This window comes from Lolium perenne, chromosome 5 (genome assembly GCF_019359855.2).
Source record: "Lolium perenne isolate Kyuss_39 chromosome 5, Kyuss_2.0, whole genome shotgun sequence".
NCBI lineage: Eukaryota > Viridiplantae > Streptophyta > Magnoliopsida > Poales > Poaceae > Lolium > Lolium perenne.
The window spans coordinates 24,147,147-24,170,188 of record NC_067248.2 but is presented as its reverse complement, the minus strand read 5'-3'; the positions used below and the strand labels follow the sequence as shown (position 1 = coordinate 24,170,188).

General features: G+C 42.7%; 1 protein-coding gene across 1 annotated transcript; it reads right to left on the bottom strand.

The window, feature by feature from the left end:
- Positions 1–805: 805 nt before the first annotated feature.
- On the bottom strand, positions 806–2,457 carry LOC127298754 (small ribosomal subunit protein mL103 (rPPR7)). Its single transcript, XM_051328609.2, has one exon. The coding sequence runs from the start codon at positions 2,366–2,368 to the stop codon at positions 1,097–1,099; it is 1,272 nt and encodes a 423-aa protein (XP_051184569.1). The 5' UTR covers positions 2,369–2,457; the 3' UTR covers positions 806–1,096.
- Between the last annotated feature and the right edge of the window lie 20,585 nt (positions 2,458–23,042).

Below are 23,042 nucleotides of genomic sequence, written 5' to 3'. Positions count from 1 at the left end.
AGGATGCTACTAGATCGTGTAGTTAGCTAGGAGAGACTCAATGGCTGAACTCTTGCCTGCAACATTTTCATACCAGACCCGATAGCCATACGCCTATACAGAGATCGATAACTCAAAAAATCAGTGTAGAAGCTGAATTTTGGTAATTTATATTTTGTATGCACTACCTGTAGGGCTGCATATATACCAGCAACTTACTCATGCTGTCTAGTTGCAAAGTCACTGCAAAGTTTGCGAAACAGACAGATCAATCAGAATCCAAGCTTATGAAACAATTGGACAGTAATCTTCAGCAAATTAGAAAGCCCCAGGTAGGGAGAACTGGAAAAGGGATGATTCTAGTACCTGACTGTTTGCTTTACATGCCAAGGAGGTCCAGATTGTCCAATTCTTCCAATCCGCGACGTGGTTGCCAGTGAATAGTGCCTTCAGCGGCTTATACAACATGCAGACTGAGCCCAGCAAAAATTTGTGTTAAGAAGATCACATGGTGCTCACATAGCTATTGCCAAAAAGAGAATATGAATTATACTGTACATCTTTAATGACAGACACTTACCATTTTACATTGACAAAAGATCAGTATAAGTAAAGTAGATTTTTCCCAGAACATCAGTTTCATTATCTCTGAAGTTCAAGGAAATTCATCTAGGACAAGACAGTATAGTACCATATGAAAAATCATCTAGGACAAGCCAGGGAATTCACATAGTTCTGAATTCAAGCCCAAATAAGTATTAAGTCTGCTACATGCCTGCAGACTACATTGCATACAGATGGCCAAGAACTGAAAAGGCTGGGCATGTAGGATGTTCATACAGCACTTAACAAAATTTTAGAAAATAAGTCGAACTACAACATATAAATCTGGATTGCAACAAAGAACAAGGAAGAACTGCATCATCCAACGTGATAAACTGGTAACTCACGCTACATGACCATCCAGTAGACCTCCCATTAGTTGAGAATTGCAAATACCCTATATGAGAAAAGAAACCAAATGAACCGACACAAACTAGCACATGAAGACACGTGAATGTCGTGACAGATTTCAAAGTGAAAAAAACAACAACTCATCCGCATATGCAAGCGGTGATTACGCTTTGGCTTCACCAAGCGCCAGTTGGAACGCAGCAGTCTCGACCTTCTCCCACTCTTGTTTGGCGTCACCCTTGGCGGCCTTCTTCATTGCCAAGCCGAGCTCCTTGGCATGCTTGATCTTCCTGCTCTTCACCAGTCCTACAATTAAGCCTTTGACGGCCTGGAACGGTGGCACCCACTTGTTCTGCAAGCATTCCCTGCACACCTCCAGCGCAGGGCTAAACGTGCGCTTCTCGACCAGCGCCTCGAGTAGCATGATGTAGGTCTCAGAGTTGGGCAGCACGCCTTTCCCGCCCGGCCTCGGCACCTCCGGCATCTTTTTGAGCAGCCGTGTGGCAGCATCCACCTCCCCCTCCTTGCAGAGCCCCCCGATGACGGTGTTGAAGCTCTCCCGGTTGGGCGGGACGCCGTTGGCAGCCATGGCGTCCAGCAGCTCCTCAGCCTCGAAGCTCCTGCCCTTGGCGCACAGGGCGGCCATCCGGAGGTTGTAGGTGGTGACGTTGGGCTTGAGCCGCCTCTTGCTGCCCGTGACATCCTTGAGCAGCTGGTCGAACGCGGGATAATCCGCTGTCTTGAGGTACCCCCTGAGGACCTCGTTGCAGGAAACGATGTCGGGCTTGTCAGGCATTCCGTCGAACACCTTGCGTGCGCCGGCGACGTCGCCCGTGGCGACCATGCACTTGAGGAGCACGTTGTGGGAGACGAGCCCCGGCGCGATGGAGAGCTCGGCGGGGAGGTCGCGGAAGGCCTTGACGGCGCGGTCGTGCTGCCCCGCGTCGTGGTAGGCGGCGAGGAGCGCGGAGAGGGCGCGGTCGGTGGGGGGGCGGACGAGGCGGAAGGTGGAGAGGGAGTGGTCGGGCATGCCCGCCTGCGCGTAGAGCGCGATGAGGCGGAGGAGGAAGCCCTCGGAGGGGTGCGGCGCCGGGAGGGCGGTGAGGGAGGTGGAGAGGAGAGAGGTGACGAGGTCGCGGCGGCCCGCGGAGACGAGGCGCGAGACGGCGAGGGAGAAGATCGGGCCGTCGCCGAGGAAGGCCGGGTGCGGGAGCGCCTGCAGGAAGTGCGCGGCCAGGTCGTCCGGCGCCGTGGCGGCGCTGCGGATGGAGTTCTTGATGCGGGCGAGCTCGGCGGGGCTGGTGGCGGCGGGCTGGGGCTGGGGCTGGCGCTGGGTACTGGTGGAGAGGAGGCGGACGAGGATCTGGCGGCGGAGGAGGAGCGTGGGGCCCGGGGCGATGGCCCGTCGGAGGGCGGCGGCGGCGGCGGCGGCCATGGGTAAAGGCGGAGAGGTTTGGAGGAGACGGGATCAGGGCAGGGAGGGGTTTAGCTTTGGAAAAAAAATGATGATTCTCTTCGGCCGGGCGAGCACACGGTTGTTGTGCTGGTACCCTTCCATTCCACGCGTGCGAGCCCACTCACTTCCATTGAATAAACTTTTTTTTTAAGTCAATCAAAATCTAACTACAGTTTAAAATTAGTCGCTGCTTGGATGGTTAGGAGGAAAGTAGCACAATTATCCCACTAGATGTGATACTTTATACCATGTAAAGGTAGATTATTCTTCGCTGAGAGACGATGTATGGGTCGATAGATTCATCGGATTAATTTTTTCGCTCTCTCTCGGGAAAGTAAAGGCTTAGGCGCATAGTGTTCAAGCGACATTCGAGGAATCTATGATTTTTAGTTCATGCATCAACTCAGTAAACCTCTTCTCGTCAAGCGGCTTGGTGAAGATGTCTGCCAATTGGTTCTTGGTGCCAATGAATTAGAGCTCAGCAATGTGATCTTGAATGAAGTGGTTGCGGATCTCAATATGCTTCGTCTTGCAATGAAGCGTCGAGTTGTAGGTGATCTTGATGACACTCTAATGGTGGCACAAAAGAGGACATTTTCTATACTCATATCCATAGTCCCGCAAAGTTTGCCTCATCCACAACACTTGCGCACAGCAACTCGTCGCGTCAATGTACTCGGCCTCGGCGGTAGAGATAGAGTCACACTTCTGCTTCTTCGAGACCACCATACCAATTAAACGACCACGGAAGTGACATGCTCCGGATGTTGACTTCCTGTCCACCTTGTCGCCTGCCCAATCGAAGTCTGTGAATCCACAAAGAGAGAAATATGTGTCCTCGGGGTACCATAGTACCAAGTTAGGGGTATCAGCTAAATATCGTAAGACTGGCTTGACCGCCATGAGATGGCTTTCCTTCAGAGCCGCTTGATATCGTGCACATACACCAACAGTAAGCATAATATCGGGACGGACTGTGCAAAGGCAAAGAAACAAACGTATCATGGAGCGGTAGAGCTTTTGGTCGACGGGCTTGCCATCGGGGTCGAGGTCGAATCGACACTTTAAAGCCATATGAGTTCCAATAACATTGGCGCTCTTTATGTCAAAGCGCTTGAGCATATCTTAGATGTACTTTGCTTGGTTCAAGAAGGTGCCTTCATGTACTTCCTTCATCTTGTTTGTTTTTGAATACCCACTTGGTGTAGCTAATATTGCGGCAATCTTTAGGCTTCTCCACTAAGGTTCACACCTTGTTCCTCTTTAAGTTGGTCAATTCCTCGTTCATTTCAATCACCCAATCTAGGTCTTCAAGAGCTTCATACACGTTTTGAGGTTCCACCATTGATATGAAGGTGTGGTGCTCAGTGAAGTTTGCCAATTGCTTCCGGGTGGAGACTCATCCTCTAACATCACCAAGAATATCCTTGATCTTATGTGACTTGAGGCGGAGGTGTCTTGTCGTCTTGTGTTCACGGCGAGTGTTGGCTTCATGGATAGTTTCATTAGAAGCCTCTTGGTCATCACCAAAATTCCAATGTTACCACTACCTTGTTGAGACTCTGTGTGTGAGTAGATCCCTCTGTTCTTGGGGATATGATGAAACCCTAGTTATGAAATACAATTGAAATAAAAAATCTATTCATTCCTTGATCATTGTGTATTATTTGTCTCCCTTGATATTGTATGAAGTCAGCCATGCAATTTTTGCCTCTAAGGACAAGAGAGGGGATTACCCTAGACACATGGTAGAGAGGAGGTGTCAAGTGACACCCTAACACCTATCCTCCATCACGTGGTCCCTCAAGGGGGGAATTAGAGGAGACTCATAGAGCTTTCATCCATAGGCATGGGATCCTAGCGAAACCCTTAATTGTAATGTACTAAGGTGATCTGCCCTTTACATTCACAGTTGTTATGAGAGGACGGTTGAACAGATGGCTTGTCTGCAACCGCCCTATGTGGAGCTTCTCCCATACACATGCATAAAAGAATAATTAGAATATCCTAATCTTTAATACTCCAAACAGAGGTGAATCGAAGATTCCACGAGAACACTTTAGCCCACTGCAGTTTCCATGCCAATCAGTTTTCCTTCGATAGTTAGTTTATTCCTAATGTTCCAAAGGGATCAGGTAAGGGCCGCAAAGGTGAACCAAACTAATTTGCTAAGGGGGGTCTGACAAGCCCAACAAGAGTGCAATGAAATCACCAGCCCCTATTGGGTTCCAATCGCAGTGAAGGAGTTCCCTTACTCCAGCCCACACGAATCTAGCCATGTTGGCAGGTGAAGAACATGTTATTACATCCCTCAATATCTCCACAAAGTGAGCATAGGCCATTATAAGGGCCCTGGAGCTTAACCACCTGCTCATAGGATGGAAGTTTCCCTCTTATGAGATGCCAGATGAAAACCTTGATCATAGGCGAAACCATAGTTCATCAAACTTCCTTGAAGTGTGTGACCGATGCCCCTTGTAGCACGCCATAGTACACCGACTTAGCCGTGAATGCCCTAGAGGCCTCAAGTGACCAAGACACTCTGTCGTGGTCCTCAATTGGGGGCGCTAGATCTCTCGACACAAATTATCCCACTCAACCGCTTCTGCAAGGCCAAAGTGCCTCCGAAAGCAAATGTGCCATACCCCCAGGATGCCCATGTGGACTCGAGTCGCATGGACTGTGATGGTGGGGTCAACACAATAACTGAAAAGACGGGGGTATCGTGGGTGCAAGGGACCCGTCCCAACCCACCAATCCTTCCAGAATTAGGTCCACTTCCCATTGTGAAACACATGTTTCTCCCCAAGTTTGAAATACCATTGGCATTCCATAACTGGGAGCCCATGTAGGCACCTCCTTGGAGAAGAAGTCCCGGTCCACTAGGTATTTAGCTCGGATTAGGTCTGCCCATAGACTCTCTGCATTTTGGTAGATCTTCCATATCCACTTAATTAAGCATAAGCATAATGTTCATGATCTTGGTGTTGAGGATTACTAGACCCCCAAACTCATTGGGCTTGCAGATCATAGCCGAGCCAACCATGTAGTATTCCTTGAATTCCTAACACCTTCCCAAAAGAATCGGGATCTCGGCCTATCCACCGCGTAATGGTTCGAGTCATGGAGTAAGTCGATTCCTATTGTGAACATAGGTACGTTCAAGAGGCCAGAATTAGTGAATTCTAGCCTTCATGTAGAGGCGACGAAAAGGCCCTTCCATGTATCAACATGGTGCCCCATTTTCTCAGGCAGGAAGTCCCAATCCGCCACCCTAAGCAGACTACTGCTCGCTGATACGTCTCAAACGTATCTATAATTTCTTATGTTCCATGCTACTTTTATGATGATACTCACATGTTTTATACACATTATATGTCATTATTATGCATTTTCCGGCACTAACCTATTAACGAGATGCCGAAGAGCCAGTTGCTGTTTTCTGCTATTTTTGGTTTCAGAAATCCTAGTAAGGAAATATTCTCGGAATTGGACGAAATCAACGCCCAGGGTCCTATTTTTGCACGAAGCTTCCAGAAGACCGAGGGGGAAAGGAAGTGGGGCCACGAGGCACCCAAACACTAGGGCGGCGCGGCCCAGCCCTTGGCCGTGCCGACCTAGCGTGTGGGGCCCTCGTGTGGCCCCCCGCGTTGCCCTTCCGCCTACTTAAAGCCTTCGTCGCGAAACCCCCAGTACCGAGAGCCACGATACGGAAAACCTTACTGAGACGCCGCCGCCGCCAATCCCATCTCGGGGGATTCAGGAGATCGCCTCCGGCACCCTGCCGGAGAGGGGAATCATCTCCCGGAGGACTCTACACCGCCATGGTCGCCTCCGGATTGATGTGTGAGTAGTTCACCCCTGGACTATGGGTCCATAGCAGTAGCTAGATGGTTGTCTTCTCCCCATTGTGCTATCATTGTCTGATCTTGTGAGCTGCCTAACATGATCAAGATCATCTATCTGTAAAGCTACATGTGCGTTTGTTGGGATCCGATGGATAGAGAATACTATGTTATGTTGATTATCAATCTATTACCTATGTGTTGTTTATGATCTTGCATGCTCTCCGTTATTAGTAGAGGCTTTGGCCAAGTTGATGCTTGTAACTCCAAGAGGGAGTACTTATGCTCGATAGTGGGTTCATGTCTCCGTGAATCTGGGGGAGTGTGATACGTCCAATTTGCATCACTATTTTGTATCATAATTTGCTGTTATTCATCGATATATTTCATATTGGGACACAATACTTATGTTATTTCATCTATTTTGCATGTTTCATCATTATTGGAGGATCAAGCACCGGAGCCAGGATTCTGCTGGAAAAAGCACCGTCAGAATGCAATATTTCAGAAGATCAACTGTGGAAGGAAATTATACCAAAAATCCTATTTTTCCAGATGACGAAGGAAGCCAGAAGGGGGAGCCAGCTGGACCCAAGGTGGGCCCAGACCATAGGGCGGCGCGGCCCATGGCCTGGCCGCGCCACCTTGTGGTGTGGGGGCCCCACAGCCCCTCTTGCCTCCTTTTCTTCGCGAAACCCTTCGTCCCGAAGACCTAAGGCACAGAGGATACCTCGCGAAGAGTTACAGCCGCCTCTGCGGGGCGGAGAACACCAGAGAGAAAAGAGCTCTCCGGCGGCTGAAATCCGCCGGGGAAATTCCCTCCCGAGAGGGGGAAATCGACGCCATCGTCACCGTCATCGAGCTGGACATCATCTCCACCGCCATCACCATCATCTTCATCATCATCACCGCCATCTCCACCGCAGCACCTCATCACCGCTGTAGCAATTTGGGTTTGATCTTGATTGTTTGATAGGGGAAACTCTCCCGGTATCGATTTCTACTTGTTGTTGATGCTATTAGGTGAAACTATTGAACCAAGATTTATGTTCAGATTGTTATTCATCATCATATCACCTCTGATCATATTCCATATGATGTCTCGTGAGTAGTTCGTTTAGTTCTTGAGGACATGGGTGAAGTCTAAATGTTAGTAGTGAAGTATGTTGGGTAATATTCAATGTTATGATATTTAAGTTGTGGTGTTATTCTTCTAGTGGTGTCATGTGAACGTCGACTACATGACACTTCACCTTTATGGGCCTAGGGGAATGCATCTTGTACTCGTTTGCCAATTGCGGGGTTACCGGAGTGACAGAAACCTAAGCTCCCGTTGGTATATCGATGCAGGAGGGATAGCAGGATCTCAGAGTTTAAGGCTGTGGTTAGATTTATTCTTAATTACTTTCTTGTAGTTGCGGATGCTTGCAAGGGGTATAATCACAAGTATGTATTAGTCCTAGGAAGGGCGGTACATTAGCATAGGTTCACCCACACAACACTTATCAAAACAATGAAGATTAATCAACTATATGTAGCGAAAGCACTAGACTAAAATCCCGTGTGTCCTCAAGAACGTTTGGTCATTATAAGTAAACAAACCGGCTTGTCCTTTGTGCTAAAAAGGATTGGGCCACTCGCAGCAATTGCTACTCTCGCACTTTACTTACTCGTACTTTATTCATCTGTTACATTTAAACCCCCTGAATACTTGTTTGTGAGCATCTACAGTGATTCCTACATCGAAACTGCTTGTCAACACCTTCTGCTCCTCGTTGGGTTCGACACTCTTACTTATCGAAGATACTACGATACACCCCCTATACTTGTGGGTCATCAAGACTATTTTCACGGCGCCGTTGCCGGGGAGTGAAGCGCTATTGGTAAGTGGAATTGGTAAGGGAAATTTTTACCGTTAGTGCTGATTTTATTTACACCTTTGCTATAATTCATTATGGAGAGATCTTCTCTCGAATGTTTGTTTGGAAAATCTACTACTACTGCAAAGGTAGTGGATAAGGCGCCAGGTGAGGAAGAGATACCATACAAAATACCTATGAAAATTATTGAACGTGTAGTGGATAACCGTTATACAGGGGATGGAACTGTCCACCACGGAGATCATTCTTGTTCTTACATGAATTATGCGGTTTATTCAAGTGTGCAGGTATTGCTATGGATGAAGTGAGGAAGAAACTATTCTCTATATCGCTGTCTGGTAAAGCGGCGCATTAGTATAAATTATTGGATAATGGGGATTCTCTTGAATAGAATGATATTGTGCCCCGGTTTTATTCTAAGTTCTATCCTCCAAGTGAAATTCATAAGGATCGGAACCGCATATATAATTTTTGGCCTCATGATGGAGAGAGTATTGCCCAAGCATGGGGGAGATTGAAGTCTTTAATGCTCAAATGCCCCATTCATGAGCTTCCTGGTGATGTTATTATTGATAATTTCTATGCAAGACTTTCTTTTGAAGACAAGACCTTGCTGGATACTTCTTGTTCTGGATCATTCACGCGCAATAAGGAAGAGTTTAAAAGGGACCTTCTTAATCGGATCCAGGAAAATACTGAAGGATGGGAAATCGACAAAGAAAGAGAATCAGGTATAAATTATGATTACAAATGCATTGAAGCTTTTATGGAAACTGATAAATTTCGTAATATGAGTGCTACTTATGGTCTTGATTCTCAAGTTGCTGCAAATCTTTATAAAGCTTTTGCCTCTCATTATGAATTGCCTAAGAAGAATTTTGATAAGTTTCATGAACCGTATAAAGATAAAATTGATTCATCTATAAATAAATGTGTTGTAGTTGAAACTATGGATCATGTTATTCCTGAAGCTTATATTGAAAAAACTCCTTTCCCTGCTAAAATGAAGGAGTACTCTGTTATAAATAGTGCGGTTCATAAAAGTGAAAAGAAACCTATAGAACCTGAAGAACAAATAAAAGTTGAACCTGCTGTTGCAATAGTTAAAGATCTTGTGACTGAAAATGTAGAGGATGGTCATATTATTTTTTGTGAAGATGCTTCTAATATTGTTTCACATCCTAATAAGTCTAGGAAAGCTAGTGTTCCTATGCTATCTGTTAGAATTGGTGATCATTGCTATTATGGTTTATGCGATATTGGTGCAGGTATTAGTGCTATTCCTTATGAGCTTTACACGGAGACTATGCACGAAATTGGTTCTCGTGAACTTGAAGATATTGATGTGGTTATTCAGCTGGCTAATAGAGAAACTATCTCTCCAATTGGTATTGTTCGAGATGTGGAAGTTCTATGTGGTAAGATTAAATATCCTGCTGACTTTTTGGTACTTGGTTCTGCTGCTAGTGATTATTGTCCTATCATTTTTGGTAGACCTTTTCTAAATACTTGTGGAGCTATTATAGATTGCAAGAAAGAGAAAATTTTGACTAAATTTGCTGGTGAATCTTATGAGTTTAACTTCTCTAAATTTACCAAAACTCCTTATAAAATTGATCCGCCTAATGATAATTTTAAAATGGAACAGTGTGCATCTATTGTTCTTGTTCCTAATAATCCTTTGCAGCAACATTTGGAGAATAGCGAGAGTGAAGTTTTTAGGAAAGAAAGAGATGAGCTTGATGAAATTTTTCTTCGCCAACCTATTCTTAAGCATGATTTACCGGTGGAAGATTTGGGTACAACACCGCCACCAAAGGAAGATCATGTCTTTGATTTAAAACCTTTGCCTGATAATCTTAAATATGCTCATATTGATGATAAGAAAATATATCCTGTTATTATTAGTTCTACGCTTACAGAGTTTGAAGAAGAAAGGCTATTGGAAATATTGAAGAAACACCGAGGTGCTATTGGCTATACTCTTGATGACTTGAAGGGGATTTCTCCCTCTATTTGCCAACACGCCATTAATATGGAAGATGATGCGAAGCCTGTTGTTGAACCCCAGCGTCATCTAATTCCTAAGATGAAGGATGTGGTAAGAAATGAGGTATTACGACTTCTTGAAGCTGGTATTATATATCCTATTGCTGATAGTAGATGGGTTAGTCCTGTGCATTGTGTTCCTAAAAAAGGAGGAATGACTGTTGTGCCTAATGATAATGATGAGCTCATACCTCAAAGAGTAGTTGTAGGTTATAGAATGTGCATTGATTTTCGTAAAGTTAATAAAGTTACTAAGAAAGATCATTATCCGTTGCCTTTTATTGATCAAATGTTAGAAAGGTTGTCCAAAAATACTCATTTTTGCTTTCTTGATGGTTATTCTGGATTTTCACAAATTGCTGTTAAAGCTAAGGATCAAGAGAAAACCACTTTCACTTGTCCCTATGGAACCTATGCTTATAGACGTATGCCTTTTGGTTTATGTAATGCTCCTGCTACTTTTCAAAGATGCATGTCTGCTATTTTTCATGGTTTTTGCGAGAGTATTGTATAGGTATTCATGGATGATTTTTCTGTCTATGGGAATTCTTTTGATAATTGTTTGCGGAACCTTGATAAAGTTTTGCAAAGATGTGAAGAAACTAACCTTGTTCTTAATTGGGAGAAATGCCACTTTATGGTTAATGAAGGAATTGTATTGGGACATAAAATTTCCGAGAGAGGTATTGAAGTTGATAGAGCTAAAGTGGAAGCAATTGAGAAGATGCCCTATCCTAGGGATGTTAAAGGTATTCGTAGTGTTCTTGGTCATGCTGGGTTTTATAGGAGGTTTATTAAAGATTTCTCCAAGATTTCAAAGCCTCTTACTAATCTTCTTCAAAAAGATGTACCTTTTGTTTTTGATGATGATTGTAAGGAAGCTTTTGAAACTCTAAAGAAAGCCTTAACAACTGCTCCTATAGTTGAACCTCCTGATTGGAACTTACCATTTGAAATTGTGTGTGATGCTAGTGATTTTATTGTAGGCTACTTGTTCTTGGACAGCGAGTAGATAAAAAATTGAATGTTATTCATTATGCTAGTAAAACTCTTGATGCTGCTCAAAGAAATTATGCTACTACTGAGAAAGAATTGTTAGTTGTAGTCTTTGCTTGTGATAAGTTTAGATGTTATATTGTTGATTCAAAAGTTACTATTCATACTGATCATGCTGCAATCAGATACCTTATGCAAAAGAAAGATGCTAAGCCAAGGCTTATTAGATGGGTACTTCTATTGCAAGAATTTGATTTACATATTGTAGATGGGAAAGGTGCTGATAATCCTGTTGCTGATAATTTGTCTAGATTGGAAAATATTGCTTATGATCATGTTCCTGTTAATGATAGTTTTCCAAATGAACAATTGGCTGTAATAAAGGTGAGCTCGCGAGACAGTCCTTGGTATGCTGATTATGCTAACTTTATTGTTTCCAAGTACTTGCCTCCGACCTTTTCAGCTCAGCAAAGGAGGAAATTCTTTTATGATTTGAGGCATTATTTCTGGGATGACCCACAATTATATAAAGAAGGAGTGGATGGTATTTTGCGAAGATGTGTTCCCGAATATGAACAGCAGGAAATATTGAGTAAATGTCATGGGAGTGCTTATGGAGGACATCACGCCGGAGATAGAACCGCGCAAAAGGTTCTACAATCAGGTTTTTATTGGCCAACTCTCTTCAAAGATGCAAGAAAGTTTATTTTATCTTGTGATGAATGCCAAAGGGTTGGTAATATCTCCAGACGCAATGAAATGCCTATGAATTATACTCTTGTTATTGAACCGTTCGACTGTTGGGGATTTGACTTCATGGGACCCTTTCCCTCTTCAGAAGGTAACACTCATATACTTGTTGCTGTTGATTATGTTACTAAATGGGTGGAAGCCATACCTACAAAAAGTGCTGATGGTGAGACCTCTTTAAGAATGCTTTTAGATATTATTTTTCCTCGATTTGGAGTTCCTAGATATATTATGACTGATGGAGGTTCTCATTTTATTCATGGTGGTTTTAGAAAAACTCTTGCTAAATATGGCATTAATCATAGAATTGCTTCTGCTTATCATCCTCAAACTAGTGGGCAAGTAGAACTATCAAATAGAGAAATTAAATCTATCTTGCAAAAGACTGATAATAAAACTAGAAAGAATTGGGCTAGTAAATTGAAGGATGCATTATGGGCTTATAGAACTGCTTATAAAAACCCCATGGGAATGTCGCCTTATAAAATGGTTTATGGAAAAGCTTGTCATTTACCTTTAGAATTAGAGCACAAAGCTTATTGGGCTGTTAGAGAATTAAATAAAGATCCTAAACTTGCCGGTAATAAGAGATTGCTGCAATTGAGTTCTCTAGATGAATGGAGAAGTGAAGCTTATGAAAATGCTAAACTCTTTAAAGAGAAAGTTAAAAAATGGCATGATAGAAGGATTATCAAAAGAGAATTTAATATTGGGGATAAAGTCCTATTGTATCGGTCTCGTCTCAGATTCTTTGCAGGGAAATTACTCTCGAAATGGGAAGGACCAAATGTTGTCGAGGAGGTGTATCGTTCAGGAGCAATTAAAATTAGCTCTCTCCAAGGCAATGCCACGCAAGTGGTGAATGGACAAAGACTCAAGCATTATATCTCAGGTGATTCTTATAATGTTGATGTTGATATTATTCAAGTGGAAACACCGGAGGCTTTCATTAAAGGACAAATTGACAAATTCCGCGAACTGTAACTCGACTTTGAATAGGTAACAGTACTGGTAATGAAAAGTTCGTAATTTACCTTCCGAACAATATTTTTGCTGTTTTTGGAAAATATGAAAAATTACGAGATCGAAACGGAGTGGAGGAGACGCACGAGGGCGTGCCACCATAGGTCGGCGCGGCCTGGCTTGGGCCCGCGCCGCCCTATGGTGGCACCGCCTCGTCGCTCCTCTCCGACTCTGGTTCGACCTGGTACTTTCCGTTTGTCATAAAAATTTATTCTATATAATCCCCCGGACCCCTGGAGGTCCGTATATCGTTTTCTCGACGTGTTTTGTTTCGAGCTGTTTCTGCCAGGATCTATTTTCAATCTAGGAGCACCATGGTCTCCCACAACAAGGATAAGGAGCCTTCGGAGGAAGGTATCCAAGACTCCGAGTTGAAGGAAGAAGTCAAGGAGGATGAAGAGGAAGTCGAGGAAGTTCCGCGAGTACGCCCGCGCACCACCATTGCAAGCATCGGAGTGGTGTCAAACCCGTTCAACGCCAAGAAGAGTGCACGGATTAGCACTGGAGGAGGAGTTCCACGTCATTACCTAGCTCCAAAGACATCTCCTCCAGGCACCTACAACCCCTTCCGCAATCTAATTTACAATAGTCAAATTGAAAGGACTCCCAAGGCAGCATTGCCTAGCAATTGGGATATAGATCGTTCTAACACTGCAGGAAGGATGAAGCCTGAAGCTGAAAAGTGGGGAAATAACTCCAAGAGTTGGGACTCGCCGTCGGATATACTTCTTAACCGCGTCGAGCATAATTCGGAGATGATCCGCAATCTCATGTACAAGATTGATGAGCTTCAGGAGCTTGTTGAGAAGCTTGTCAAGAATTCATCACCACCATCGCCAAAGGAGTAATTCATCATCGGTATTGGCATCCCCTTGGTTTGTTCCAAGCTTGGGGGAGTGCCGCGGTATCACATCATCACTATCTTTTACTTTTTACTGTCAAGTAGTGTCATATCATGAGTAGGGAAGTTATCATATAAGATGGGTTGCAGTGTGGAAGTATCTCTCCTTTAGTTGGGTGTCTATGTATCCCTTGGTGTGAGTTATCGTTATGAAATATTAATGAGAAGTCTTATCATTTACATATTGCACACCTTATTTTAGTTTGCAATTCTATTATATGATTGATCTTGATTTTAGTATTGGTACCACTTTGGGAGCATCGAACAAATCTATTTGGTTTTGGCAGACTTAGCATTGGTCAGTAGCAACAACACTTTGAAGTTTAAGTAGAAAAGAGAAATACATGTAGTTGTTTCATTGTCTTTCTTCCTTGATTAGCTCATAGCTTATTATTCTGAAGCTAAAATGGTTTGTGCTTACAAGGAAGATGCATGATTTTGTCTATCACATGTATATTTGTTTGTTTCCATCAACTCTTATGCTTGCTAATTAACCTTGCTAGCCAAAGACCTGTACTGAGAGGGAATGCTTCTCATGCATCCAAACCTGAACCCAAACCTATGCCATTTGTGTCCACCATATCTACCTACTGCATGGTATTTTCTGCCATTCCAAGTAAATACTTCATGTGCTACCTTTAAACAATTCAAAACTTATTACTTCTTATTTGTGTCAATGTTTCATAGCTCATGAGGAAGTATGTGGTGTTTTATCTTTCAGTCTTGTTAGGCAGCTTCCACTAATGGACTAGTGGCTTCATCCACTTATCCTATAATTTTGCAAAAAGAGCTGGCAACGGGGTTCCCAGCCCCAATTAATCAACTTTCATTAATAATTCTCTTCACATGTTTTGCTCTGATTCATCAGTAAGCAACTTAATTTTACAATAGACACTCCTCCATGGTATGAGATTGTTGGAAGGCACCCGAGGATTCGGTTAGCCATGGCTTGTGTAAGCAAAGGTTGGGGGAGTGTCATCCTTAAATAAACTAAAGTACATGTGTAAACAAAAGAGAAGAGGGATGATCTACCTTGCTGGTAGAGATGACATCCTTCATGGGAGCCGCTCTTTGGAAGTCTGTTTGGCAAGGGGGTTAGAGTACCCGCTGCCAGTCGTTGACAACAACAAACACCTCTCAAATTATTACTTTCATTCTCTTTATATGATTTCAAAACTGAAAAAGCTCTAGCACATGATTTAATCCCTGCTTCCCTCTGCGAAGGGCCTATCTTTTACTTTATGTTGAGTCAGTAAAACTATTTCCATCCATCTTATGCAAGCATTTGAGTTGTTGTGATCAAACCATCTATACTATGATTTACTTCATCATGTCTTTTACTCTTCTTTGTTTAGTACAAGTTTTATCTGAATGAATATAACTTTGCAAGTTATCAATGATCATTATGATTGAGTATGCAAGTTTACCATAAGCTTTAATATGAGAGCATTGCTCAATAGATAAGTATAACCTGTTAATTGTTCTCTGACCAAGAACGAAGTTTGCCATCACCGACTATGATTTCTTATGCACCTTTATTTGTGATTACCTTATACTTGTTTCAAGTTGAGTTATATGAGGAAGTTGTTTACTAGAATGATTTGTGTGTATGAATATGATGCTTCTTGTCCGTATTTTATTTATCGACTCTTCACTCCATAAACATGTGGTCCTGTTTACCAAGTTCAGTTTCGCTTGGGGACAAGCGAAGTCTAAGCTTGGGGGGAGTTGATACGTCCAATTTGCATCACTATTTTGTATCATAATTTGTTGTTATTCATCGATATATTTCATATTGGGACACAATACTTATGTTATTTCATCTATTTTGCATGTTTCATCATTATTGGAGGATCAAGCACCGGAGCCAGGATTCTGCTGGAAAAAGCACCGTCAGAATGCAATATTTCGGAAGATCAACTGTGGAAGGAAATTATACCAAAAATCCTATTTTTCCAGATGACGAAGGAAGCCAGAAGGGGGAGCCAGCTGGACCCAAGGTGGGCCCAGACCATAGGGCGGCGCGGCCCATGGCCTGGCCGCGCCACCTTGTGGTGTGGGGGCCCCACAGCCCCTCTTGCCTCCTTTTCTTCGCGAAACCCTTCGTCCCGAAGACCTAAGCCACAGAGGATACCTCGCGAAGAGTTACAGCCGCCTCTGCGGGGCGGAGAACACCAGAGAGAAAAGAGCTCTCCGGCGGCTGAAATCCGCCGGGGAAATTCCCTCCCGAGAGGGGGAAATTGACGCCATCGTCACCGTCATCGAGCTGGACATCATCTCCACCGCCATCACCATCATCTTCATCATCATCACCGCCATCTCCACCGCAGCACCTCGTCACCGCTGTAGCAATTTGGGTTTGATCTTGATTGTTTGATAGGGGAAACTCTCCCGGTATCGATTTCTACTTGTTGTTGATGCTATTAGGTGAAACTATTGAACCAAGATTTATGTTCAGATTGTTATTCATCATCATATCACCTCTGATCATATTCCATACTCGTGAGTAGTTCGTTTAGTTCTTGAGGACATGGGTGAAGTCTAAATGTTAGTAGTGAAGTATGTTGGGTAATATTCAATGTTATGATATTTAAGTTGTGGTGTTATTCTTCTAGTGGTGTCATGTGAACGTCGACTACATGACACTTCACCTTTATGGGCCTAGGGGAATGCATCTTGTACTCGTTTGCCAATTGCGGGGTTACCGGAGTGACAGAAACCTAAGCTCCCGTTGGTATATCGATGCAGGAGGGATAGCAGGATCTCAGAGTTTAAGGCTGTGGTTAGATTTATTCTTAATTACTTTCTTGTAGTTGCGGATGCTTGCAAGGGGTATAATCACAAGTATGTATTAGTCCTAGGAAGGGCGGTACATTAGCATAGGTTCACCCACACAACACTTATCAAAACAATGAAGATTAATCAACTATATGTAGCGAAAGCACTAGACTAAAATCCCGTGTGTCCTCAAGAACGTTTGGTCATTATAAGTAAACAAACCGGCTTGTCCTTTGTGCTAAAAAGGATTGGGCCACTCGCAGAGATTGCTACTCTCGCACTTTACTTACTCGTACTTTATTCATCTGTTACATTTAAACCCCCTGAATACTTGTTTGTGAGCATCTACAGTGATTCCTACATCGAAACTGCTTGTCAACACCTTCTGCTCCTCGTTGGGTTCGACACTCTTACTTATCGAAGATACTACGATACACCCCCTATACTTGTGGGTCATCAGAGTGACAAAAACCCCTAAGGTTATGGATGTGCTGTTGCCACTAGGGATAAAACATTGATGCTATGTCCGAGGATGTAGTTATTGATTACATTACGCACCATACTTAATGAATTGTCTGTTGTTTGCAACTTAATACTGGAAGGGGTTCGGATGATAACCTGAAAGTGGACTTTTTAGGCATAGATGCATGCTGGATAGCGGTCTATGTACTTTGTCGTAATGCCCAATTAAATCTCACAATACTCATCATGTCATGTATGTGCATTGTCATGCCCTCTCTATTTGTCAATTGCCCAACTGTAATTTGTTTACCCAATATGCTATTTCTTATGGGAGAGACACCTCTAGTGAACTGTGGACCCCGGTCCATTCTTTTACATCAAATACAATCTACTGCAATACTGTTTCTACTGTTTTCTGCAAACAATCATCATCCACACTATACATCTAATCCTTTGTTACAGCAAGCCGGTGAGATTGACAACCTCACTGTTTCGTTGGGGCAAAGTACTTTGGTTGTGTTGTGCAGGTTCCACGTTGGCGCCGAAATCCCTGGTATTGCGCCGCACTACATCTCGCCGCCATCAACCTTCAACGTGCTTCTTGGCTCCTACTGGTTCGATAACCTTGGTTTTTTTCTGAGGGAAAACTTGCTGCTGTGCGCATCACACCTTCCTCTTGGGGTTCCCAACGAACGTGTGTCTACACGCCATCAAGCTCTTTTTCTGGCGCCGTTGCCGGGGAGATCAAGACACGCTGCAAGGGGAGTCTTCACAATCCAATCTCTTTACTTTGTTTTTGTCTTGCTTTATTTTATTTACTACTTTGTTTGCTGCACTAAAACAAAACATAAAAAAATTAGTTGCTAGTTTTACTTTATTTACTATCTTGTTTGCTATATCAAAAACACACAAAAAAATTAGTTACTTGCATTTACTTTATCTAGTTTACTTTATTTACTATTGCTAAAATGAGTAATCCTGAAGTTGAAGTTCGTTCGTTTAAACAACAAGGTGGAGAAAGTTTTAAAGATGCCTGGTATAGAATTAGTGATGCTCATCATAGGTGCACTAAGAAACACTCCACTATTATCCTACTTAGGAATTTTTATGTTGGTATATCTAGTTGGAATAGGTATGTTCTTGATACTCTTTCGGGGGGTAATTTCCTAGGTACTCCTGCTTTAGAAGCTAGTTGCATCATTGAGAGTCTAGTTGGAATACCACCAGTTAATGAAACTAAAAGCGAAATCTCTCTTGAGGATGTTATGAAAAAATTGGAAACCATAGAGAAAAAATTTCCAAGTGTTGAAACTAAATTGGAAATGTTACTTGATAAAACTGATGAACTTGATAAATCCTTAGAAGGAATTGATGAAAGAATTAGTGTTCTAGGAACTTGTGTTGTCCATGATAATCAAATCAATAGGATTGGAGAACTTGAAGAAGCTATGGGAACCTTGGGTTCAACTTTTTCTTCTCTTAAGTATAAGGAGAAAGCTTATGTGGGTAAGGAGCAAAAGTTTATGTATGTCTCTAAGGTGCCTAAACCGAAAAAATATTATTATAGGCCTAAAATTGACAAAGCCCTTAGTACCACTACAGATGGGGGAGCTAATGATGTCAATGCTTCGTCTCTTGATAATACTTGATATACACTTTCTGCGCCTAGCTGAAAGGCGTTAAAGAAAAGCGCTTATGGGAGACAACCCACGTTTTTACTACAGTACTTTTTGTTTTATATTTGAGTCTTGGAAGTTGTTACTACTGTAGCAACCTCTCCTTATCTTAGTTTTATTGCATTGTTGTGCCAAGTAAAGTCTCTAATAGAAGTATGATACTACATTTGGATTACTGCGCAGAAACAGATTTCTTTGCTGTCACGAATCTGGGTCTAATTCTCTGTAGCTAACTCAGAAAATTATGCCAATTTACGTGAGTGATCCACAGATATGTACGCAACTTTCATTAGTTTTAAGTTTTCTCATCTGAGCAAGTCTGGTGCATGTTAAAAATACGTCTTTACGAACTGTTCTGTTTTGACAGATTCTGCCTTTTATTTTGCATTGCCTGTTTTGCCATGCTTGATGGATTTTTCGATTCCATTGACTTTCAGTAGCTTTGTGCAATGTCCAGAAGTATAAAGAATGATTGTGTCACCTCTGAATATGTGAATTTTAATTGTGCACTAACCCTCTAATGAGTTTGCTTCGAGTTTGGTGTGGAGGAAGTTTTCAAGGATCAAGAGAGGAGGATGATACAACATGATCAAGGAGAGTGAAAGCTCTAAGCTTGGGGATGCTCCGGTGGTTCACCCCTGCATATATCAAGAAGACTCAAGCGTCTAAGCTTGGGGATGCCCAAGGCATCCCCTTCTTCATCAACAACATTATCAGGTTCCTCCCCTGAAACTATATTTTTATTCCGTCACATCTTATGTACTTTGCTTGGAGCGTCTGTTTGTTTTTGTTTTTGTTTTGTTTGAATAAAGTTGGATCCTAGCATTCATTGTGTGGGAGAGAGACACGCTCCTCTGTTGCATCTGGACAAATATGTCCTTAGCTTTACTCATAGTATTCATGGCGAAAGTTTCTTCTTCGTTAAATTGTTATATGGTTGGAATTGGAAAATGATATATGTGGTAATTGGTATAACATCTTGGATAATGTGATACTTGGAAATTGTTGTGCTCATGTTTAAGCTCTTGCATCATATACTTTGCACCTATTAATGAAGAAATACATAGAGCTTGCTAAAATCTGATTTGCATGTTTGGTTTCTCTAAGGTCTAGATAATTTCTAGTATTGAGTTTGAACAACAAGGAAGACGGTGTAGAGTTTTATAATGTTTACAATATGTCTTTTATGTGAGTTTTGCTGCACCGCTTCATCCTTGTGTTTGTTTCAAATAAACCTTGCTAGCCTAAGCCTTGTATCGAGAGGGAATACTTCTCATGCATCCAAAATCCTTGAGCCAACCACTATGCCATTTGTGTCCACCATACCTACCTACCACATGGTATTTCTCCGCCATTACAAACTAAATTGCTTGAGTGCTACCTTTAAAATTTCTATCCTCTACCTTTGCAATATATAGCTCATGGGACAAATAGCTTAAAAACTATTGTGGTATTGAATATGTACTTATGCACTTTATCTCTTATTAAGTTGCTTGTTGTGCGATAACCATGTTTTCTGGGGACGCCGTCAACTACTCTTTGTTGAATATCATGTGAGTTGCTATGCATATCCGTCTTGTCTGAAGTAAGGGCGATTTACCACTCATTTAATGGTTAGAGCATGCATAATGTTAGAGAAGAACATTGGGCCACTAACTAAAGCCATGATCCATGGTGGAAGTTTCAGTTTTGGACATATATCCTCAATCTCATATGAGAACATTAATTGTTGCTACATGCTTATGCATTAAAGAGGAGTCCATTATCTGTTGTCTATGTTGTCCCGGTATGGATGTCTAAGTTGAGAATAATCAAAAGCGAGAAATCCAATGCGAGCTTTCTCCTTAGACCTTTGTACAGGCGGCATAGAGGTACCCCTTTGTGACACTTGGTTAAAACATGTGCATTGCGATGATAATCCCGGTAATCCAAACTAATTAGGACAAGGTGCGGGCACTATTGGTATACTATGCATGAGACTTGCAACTTGTAGGATATAATTTACATAACTCATATGCTTTATTACTACCGTTGACAAAATTGTTTCTTGTTTTCAAAACCAAAGCTCTAGCACAAATATAGCAATCGATGCTTTCCTCTTTGAAGGACCTTTCTTTTACTTTTATGTTGAGTCAGTTCACCTATCTCTCTCCACCTCAAGAAGCAAACACTTGTGTGAACTGTGCATTGATTCCTACATACTTGCATATTGCACTTGTTATATTACTTTACATTGACAATATCCATGAGATATACATGTTACAAGTTGAAAGCAACCGCTGAAACTTCATCTTCCTTTGTGTTGCTTCAATACCTTTACTATGAAACTATTGCTTTATGAGTTAACTCTTATGAAAGACTTATTGATGCTTGTCTTGAAGTACTATTCATGAAAAGTCTTTGCTTTATGATTCAATTGTTTACTCATGTCACTTACCATTGTTTCAAATCGCTGCATTCATTACATGTGCTTACAATAGTATGATCAAGATTATGTTGGTAGCATTGTCACTAAGAAATTATTTTTGTTATCGTTTACCTACTCGGGACGAGTAGGAACTAAGCTTGGGGATGCTTGATACGTCTCAAACGTATCTATAATTTCTTATGTTCCATGCTACTTTTATGATGATACTCACATGTTTTATACACATTATATGTCATTATTATGCATTTTCCGGCACTAACCTATTAACGAGATGCCGAAGAGCCAGTTGCTGTTTTCTGCTGTTTTTGGTTTCAGAAATCCTAGTAAGGAAATATTCTCGGAATTGGACGAAATCAACGCCCAGGGTCCTATTTTTGCACGAAGCTTCCAGAAGACCGAGGGGGAAAGGAAGTGGGGCCACGAGGCGCCCAAACACTAGGGCGGCGCGGCCCAGCCCTTGGCCGTGCCGACCTAGCGTGTTGGGCCCTCGTGTGGCCCCCCGCGTTGCCCTTCCGCCTACTTAAAGCCTTCGTCGCGAAACCCCCAGTACCGAGAGCCACGATACGGAAAACCTTACTGAGACGCCGCCGCCGCCAATCCCATCTCGGGGGATTCAGGAGATCGCCTCCGGCACCCTGCCGGAGAGGGGAATCATCTCCCGGAGGACTCTACACCGCCATGGTCGCCTCCGGATTGATGTGTGAGTAGTTCACCCCTGGACTATGGGTCCATAGCAGTAGCTAGATGGTTGTCTTCTCCCCATTGTGCTATCATTGTCTGATCTTGTGAGCTGCCTAACATGATCAAGATCATCTATCTGTAAAGCTACATGTGCGTTTGTTGGGATCCGATGGATAGAGAATACTATGTTATGTTGATTATCAATATATTACCTATGTGTTGTTTATGATCTTGCATGCTCTCCGTTATTAGTAGAGGCTTTGGCCAAGTTGATGCTTGTAACTCCAAGAGGGAGTACTTATGCTCGATAGTGGGTTCATGTCTCCGTGAATCTGGGGGAGTGACAAAAACCCCTAAGGTTATGGATGTGCTGTTGCCACTAGGGATAAAACATTGATGCTATGTCCGAGGATGTAGTTATTGATTACATTACGCACCATACTTAATGCAATTGTCTGTTGTTTGCAACTTAATACTGGAAGGGGTTCGGATGATAACCTGAAAGTGGACTTTTTAGGCATAGATGCATGCTGGATAGCGGTCTATGTACTTTGTCGTAATGCCCAATTAAATCTCACAATACTCATCATGTCATGTATGTGCATTGTCATGCCCTCTCTATTTGTCAATTGCCCAACTGTAATTTGTTTACCCAATATGCTATTTCTTATGGGAGAGACACCTCTAGTGAACTGTGGACCCCGGTCCATTCTTTTACATCAAATACAATCTACTGCAATACTGTTTCTACTGTTTTCTGCCAACAATTATCATCCACACTATACATCTAATCCTTTGTTACAGCAATCCGGTGAGATTGACAACCTCACTGTTTCGTTGGGGCAAAGTACTTTGGTTGTGTTGTGCAGGTTCCACGTTGGCGCCGGAATCCCTGGTGTTGCGCCGCACTACATCTCGCCGCCATCAACCTTCAACGTGCTTCTTGGCTCCTACTGGTTCGATAACCTTGGTTTCTTTCTAAGGGAAAACTTGCTGCTGTGCGCATCAAACCTTCCTCTTGGGGTTCCCAACGAACGTGTGTCTACACACCATCACTCGCCGAGAGACCCAAGTATTTCATGGGAAAGACCCCCAACTTGCAATTAAGAATATTCGCCACCTTGCGTCCCCCATGAAGGGACACAGATGCCGCCTAGAGGGGGGTGAATAGGCGGTTTAAAACT

Coding starts and splice junctions, on each gene's coding strand:
- LOC127298754 (XM_051328609.2), bottom strand. CDS start 2,368: ATGGCCGCCGCCGCCGCCGCCGCCCTCCGACGGGCCATCGCCCCGGGC.